The sequence below is a fragment of the Enhydra lutris genome, unplaced genomic scaffold (genome assembly GCF_002288905.1).
Source record: "Enhydra lutris kenyoni isolate GAN:26980312 unplaced genomic scaffold, ASM228890v2 scaffoldscaffold10, whole genome shotgun sequence".
NCBI lineage: Eukaryota > Metazoa > Chordata > Mammalia > Carnivora > Mustelidae > Enhydra > Enhydra lutris.
In genome coordinates, this window is record NW_019154094.1 from 949,842 (window position 1) to 956,443 (window position 6,602).

At 42.9% G+C, this 6,602-nt stretch overlaps 1 protein-coding gene across 1 annotated transcript; it reads right to left on the reverse strand.

Moving 5' to 3' along the window:
• Positions 1-2,745: 2,745 nt before the first annotated feature.
• On the reverse strand, positions 2,746-3,912 carry LOC111144214 (olfactory receptor 10H1-like). Its single transcript, XM_022498426.1, has one exon. The coding sequence runs from the start codon at positions 3,910-3,912 to the stop codon at positions 2,746-2,748; it is 1,167 nt and encodes a 388-aa protein (XP_022354134.1).
• Between the last annotated feature and the right edge of the window lie 2,690 nt (positions 3,913-6,602).

A 6,602-nucleotide genomic window follows, 5' to 3' on the forward strand; every position in this document is an offset into this window, starting at 1 on the left:
GAAGGATGCTGTTTAGTCTCCATGTATTTGGGTTCTTTCCAAATTTCCTCTTGTGATTGAGTTCTAGCTTCAGAGCATTGTGGTCTGAAAATATGCAGGGAATGATTCCAATCTTTTGATAACGGTTGAGACCTGATTTAGGACCGAGAATATGATCTATTCTGGAGAATGTTCCATGTGCACTAGAGAAGAATGTGTATTCTGTTGCTTTGGGATGAAATGTTCTGAATATATCTGTGATGTCCATCTGGTCCAGTGTGTCATTTAAGGCCTTGATTTCCTTGTTGATCTTTTGCTTGGATGATCTGTCCATTTCAGTGAGGGGAGTGTTAAAGTCCCCTACGATTATTGTATTATTGTCGATGTGTTTCTTTGATTTTGTTATTAATTGGTTTATATAGTTGGCTGCTCCCATGTTAGGGGCATAGATATTTAAAATTGTTAGATCTTCTTGTTGGACAGTTCCTTTGAGTATGATATAGTGTCCTTCCTCATCTCTTATTATAGTCTTTGGCTTAAAATCTAATTGATCTGATATAAGGATTGCCACTCCTGCTTTCTTCTGATGTCCATTAGCATGGTAAATTCTTTTCCACCCCCTCACTTTAAATCTGGAGGTGTCTTCAGGTTTAAGATGAGTTTCTTGTAGGCAACATATAGATGGGTTTTGTTTTTTTATCCATTCTGATACCCTGTGTCTTTTGATTGGGGCATTTAGCCCATTAACATTCAGGGTAAGTATTGAGAGATATGAATTTAGTGCCATTGTATTGCCTCATACGGCTCTTTTTTAAAAGACCACACCTAGCTGATGATAAATGGCCCCCAAAATGGGAAAAAAAATGGAAGCTGTTATCAGCATAACTATTAGTAAGGAAAAAAGGAAGATAGGTTGGAAGGAAGGAAGGAAAGGAAAGAAGAAAGAAAGAAAGAAAAGAAGAAAGGAAGGAAGGAAGGAAGCTCCTTTTGTTTCCAACTCAAATATCTGGCTTTATCTTTGAGCTAGAGGTTCTGTAGACCAGGGGTTTCCAAACTGTCATCATCAGACCAGCAGTCTCAGCACCTAGGAGCCTGTTAGAAATATAATTTCTAGAGCCCTTTTCCAGACCTGTTGAATCCGACATTTTGGTGTGAGGCCCAGCAGCCTTTGACCTCACCAGCCCTCCAGGTGACTGTGACATGTCCCCAGTTTGGAGACCCATTGCTCCTGAGGACTCACTGGGCCGACCCCATACTGCATCCCTGCACCTTGCTGGCTTTTCAACACTGAGCAAGTCCTGAGCCTCACTGTGCCCATTGCCTCATTTCAAAACTAAGTGCAACCCCAAGGGGCTGCCCGACTTTGCCTGAGCACCTCCTTTGAAATGAGACCCAGCTTGTGAATGCTTCCCCCAATATATCTGACTCCGCAACACATGAAAGAGAAATGGATATTTATTGAGGATTTCAAGGGAGTCAGGGAAGGGGAATTTACCTCAGGCACTTGATGGCAACTGTAAAACCTTATAAAATGTCCATTTACATGCCTGTTCTTTCCTCAGACTTCTTCACCAGTCACTGGGCCCATCACTTCCTTTATATCCTGGTCAACTACCAGCAACTGGTTTTTTCTCCTGTCCCAGTCCTTTCCCTCAGCCCAGTCCTCACTTCCTTAGTCCTCTCCCACATCTTTGCCCCATCTGTCCACTCATCTCTTCTCTACCAAGGAGAAATTCAGATCACCCCCTTTCTTTCTGTAATTTACATCCCCAGACTGGTCATTTGGCTCAGCCAACAAGACAACACATAGGAGGAGATGTCTTTCCACCAAAAATTTGAAGAACTAAACATGAACAATCATTTTCTTCATCAAAAATGATTTCTTTCCTTCAACATGATATTCAGAATGAGAGCAATGATGTCTCTGAAGCAGAGGACACAATGCTTGGTACACAGCAGGTGCCCAATCACAGTTTATGTATTTTGGGCAGAGCAAGCACCCCTTATTCACACTTTTGTGATAGACCATGCACATAGGCTTCCCAACCCAGCAATGTGGGCATGACACCATACCCGCCCACCCCCAGCCACCCTCAGGCACAGGAACCAGGAGGAAGTTGATATACACAATCAATATTGGGGAGGTTGTGACCCCAGTGAATCCAGAAGGAATGAGGTCACTGAGACTGGGGGAAAGGAGAGAAAACAAACATCTAGAATTTAGAGTACTTGCCAAGAAGGCAGGTGGGAGAATTCACATTCAAGAATCATCACCAGGGACACCTGGGTGGCTCAGTTGGTTAAGCATCTGCCTTAGGCTCAGGTCATGATCTCAGGGTCCTAGGACTGATTCCCATGTTGGGCTCCCTGCTCAGTGGGGAGTCTGCTTCTCCCTCTGCCTCTGCCCCTGCCCCTTCCTCTGCTCATGCGTTTTCTCTCTCAAATAAGTAAGATTTTTTTTTAAGTTTAATTTTATTTTTTTCAGTGTTCCAAGATTCATTGTTTATGCACCACACCCAGTGCTCCATGCAATACGTGGCTTCCTTAATACCTGCCACCAGGCTCACCCATCCCCTACCCACTCCCTTCCAAAACCCTCAGTTTGTTTCTCGGAGTCCACAGTCTCTCATGGTTTGTCTCCTGAAATAAGTAAGATCTTAAAAAAAAAAAAGAATCATCATCAGTGAAGCATAATCATTCCCATTTTATAGATGGAAGGCTGATGTGCCTCTACCCAAAACATCTGCTGCCACAAAAGAAACAACTTCAGGAGCTCTGGGGATAGAGTCTGCTGAGGAAGGTCTTCTTCATGGCAGTCTTCAGCTCCTTGTTCCTGAGACTAAAGATGATAGGGCTGAGGAAGGGTGTGAGGACTGTGTAGGTGATGCCCATCAGAGTGTCCCCTTCCAGAGACTGGGGAGCCTTGGGCTTGAGGTAGATGATAGAAGCAAAGCCATAGTGCACGACCACCACAGTGAGGTGGGATGCACAGGTGGAGAAAGCCTTGTGCCGGCCCTCTGCAGAGGGGATCTTCAAGATGGCAGCCACGATGAAAGCATAAGAGAGGAAGATGAGGAGAAAGCAACCCAGCAGGGCAGTGATGCACACCAGGCCCACGCCCTGGGCCACTATTGGTACATCAGTTCCACAGGCCAGCTTCACCAGAGGCGGCACATGGCAGAAGAAATGGTGAATCTCATTGGGTCCACAGAAGGTGAGGTGGAAAATGGCTGTGGTCACCACCAGCCCCATGATGGAACCACCAACCCAGGACCAAGCCACCAGGCAGGTGCAGCCGTGGGGGCTCATGAGCACATTGTAGCGCAAAGGGTGGCAGATGGCCACGTAGCGGTCGTAGCCCATGACGATGAGAAGGAAGGAGTGGGTGAAGCCGAATGTGAAGGAGAAGAACATCTGGCTGGCACAGGCTGCAAAGGCGATGGTGCAGTGGGAGGAGAGCAGGTTGGCCAGCAGGTGTGGGGTGATGGTTGAGGTATAGAGGATCTCAGAGATGGACAGTGCACACAGGAAGAGGTACATGGGCGTGTGCAGGCTGCGCTCGCTCCAGACAGTGGCCATGATGAGCAGGTTCCCCAGCAGTGTGAACAGGTACATGAGCAGGAACAGCAGGAAGAAGACAGGCAGGATGAGAGGTGGGAAGGTGGAGAAGCCCACGAGGATGAATTCAGACACGGAGCTGTGGTTTAGGCCCAGAGTGGCAGCCATCCCTGGGTGGAGAGAGAGCGAAGGTGGCCTCGTGGGCAGGAGCTCCGGATCCAAGCTGAATCCAGCCCTGGAGGACTTCCCGGGGGGAGAGGGGGCCCTCACCCTGCAGACCATGGCCAGTCCCTCCGCCACCCAATGCTCATGATGACTGTCAGTGCTTCTCGGAGCTGCTTGAGGTTCATGGAAGATTGTGTGCTTCAAGCGCATAGTGCAGGGCCTGGCACATAGTAAAAATTCAGGAAATGATGACAATAGTAATAGTAATAATAATAATAGCTACTATTTTAAAATCTCAGTGGAAGGAGCTCAGGGTCTCTATTCAGCCACACCTGGGTTGAGTCTCTCTTCAGAGCTTGTCAGTGCCTCCAACCATATTTCTAAGTACGAATGGAAAATTAAAGAAAAAAAGCAACAATTCAGTCTTCTTTTTAAACCAAAGTTATTGTGTGGGGCTCTCCAATAAAAATGTTCAAATTGGAACATTCTATATACACAATGGAATACTATGCAGCCATCAAAAGAAATGAAATCTTGCCATTTGCGACGACGTGGATGGAACTAGAGGGTATCATGCTTAGTGAAATAAGTCAATCGGAGAAAGACAACTATCATATGATCTCCCTGATATGAGGGAGAGGAGATGCAACATGGGGGGTTAAGGGGGTAGGAGAAGAGTAAATGAAACAAGATGGGATTGGGAGGGAGACAAACCATAAGTGACTCTTAATCTCACAAAACAAACTGAGGGTTAATTGGGGGAGGGGGGGTGGGGGGGGGGTTATGGACCTTGGGGAGGGGAAGTTGTATGGTGAGTGCCGTGAAGTGTGTAAACCTGGCGATTCACAGACCTGTACCCCTGGGGATAAAAAGATATTATATGTTTATAAAAAATAAAATTAAAAATTAAAAAAAAAGGAAAAAAATTGGAACATTCTGGTGCTGGTTGGAATTCCATCTCTGAAAGGTTAATGCAGATCTCGCCATCATTATCCCCAGTTTGCTGCATCAACTCTGAGCTGTTTGCAAGGCTTAGCAAGTGTTACACGGTGGCTTTTTTTCTTTTTTAGACAAAACTCTACCATGTTATCCACATGAGTTAAATAAATTTGAGAAGCTGTTTTGAAACAGTGCTTCCAACAACTATACCAACAGCAACAACATTGAGTTGGTTCCTTAATTTTTTTGAGCTTTAGTTTCCTCACCCCTAAAAGGAAGTTGATTATAATAATATCTAGCTGACAAAGTTGTTATAAGGATTAAATAAGTTTATACATATAATGTACTTATTGTGGGGCATGGAATAGATAATGAACATTGGAGAAGTTAAAAGTGAGGACACGCATGCATGACCAGAATCAGATTCTCTTAAAATGTAGCAACCTATGATTGTATCTCTCTTTTAATTGGGTATTTAATACATTTTCCTCTTTTGTAATTACTGGTGTCTTAGGACTTAATTCTGTCACATTATTTAATATTGAGCTTTTATATATATTAATGTACATAGCTAATATATACTTGTATATGTATATTTAATCTGTACAAATACACAAAGACACATGTATATTCCTGTTTCCTATACCAAAAACAAAGAAAGAAACAAAAAGAAAACAAGATTGGGTTATGGACATTGGGGAAGGTATGTGCTATGGTGAGTGCTGTGAAGTGTGTAAACCTGGCGATTCACAGATCTGTATCCCTGGGGCTAATAATACATTATATGTTAATAAAAAAAAAAAAAAAAAAGAAAACAAGACCCCAAACACCAAGAGCATGTAATTATCACGAAAAAGAACCCTGTGTGAGGCTAAAGGAAGTGCAGGTACATTCCCAAGTACCAGTATCACAAAGACACAGGTATCTGACGATTTGACAATGAAACTAGAACTTAATAAGAGGATACCTCAAAATTCCCAAATACTTACAATGTAAATGTTAGGTTGAACCATTTGACATTGCCACCATTACATACCACTCATTAATCTTCAGGCTAAAAGGAAAATTAAGAAACTAAGAAGTGCATGATAATGAAAAGTTGAAATAACTAAATGAAATGGATTATGTGCTGGGATAGAAAAAGGATATGAATGGAGAGCCAGAAAAATTCTAGTAAGATCTGTTGCTTGCCAGCAATCAGACAACAAAGAGAAATAAAAGGTATCCAAATTGGCAATGAAGAAGTCAAACTCTCTCTTCGCAGATGACATGATTCTTTATATGGAAAACCCAAAAGACTCCACCTCCAAACTACTAGAACTCATACAACAATTCAGTAACATGGCAGGATACAAAGTCAATGTACAGAAATCAGTGGCTTTCTTATACAGTAACAATGAAAATACAGAAAGGGAAATTAGAGAATCGATTCCATTTACTATAGCACCAAGAACCATATGATACCTGGGAATAAACCTAACCAAAGAGGTAAAGGATCTGTACTCGAGGAACTACAGAACACTCATGAAAGAAATTGAAGAAGACACAAAAAGATGGAAGACCATTCCATGCTCTTGGATGGGAAGAATAAACATTGTTAAAATGTCTATACTGCCTAGAGCAATCTATTCTTTTAATGCCTTTCTAATCAAAATTCCACCAGTATTTTTCAAAGAGCTGGAGCAAATAATCCAGAAATTTGTATGGAACCAGAAGAGACCCCGAAATGTTGAAAAACAAAAATAAAACTGGGGGCATCATGTTACCTGATTTCAAGCTTTACTACAAAGCTGTGATCACCAAGACAGCATGGTATTGGCATAAAAACAGACACATAGACCAGTGGAACAGAGTAGAGAGCCCAGATATGGACCTTCACTCTATGGTCAAATAATCTTCGACAAAACAGGAAAAAATATACAGTGGAAAAAAGACAGTCTCTTCAATAAATGGTGCTGGGA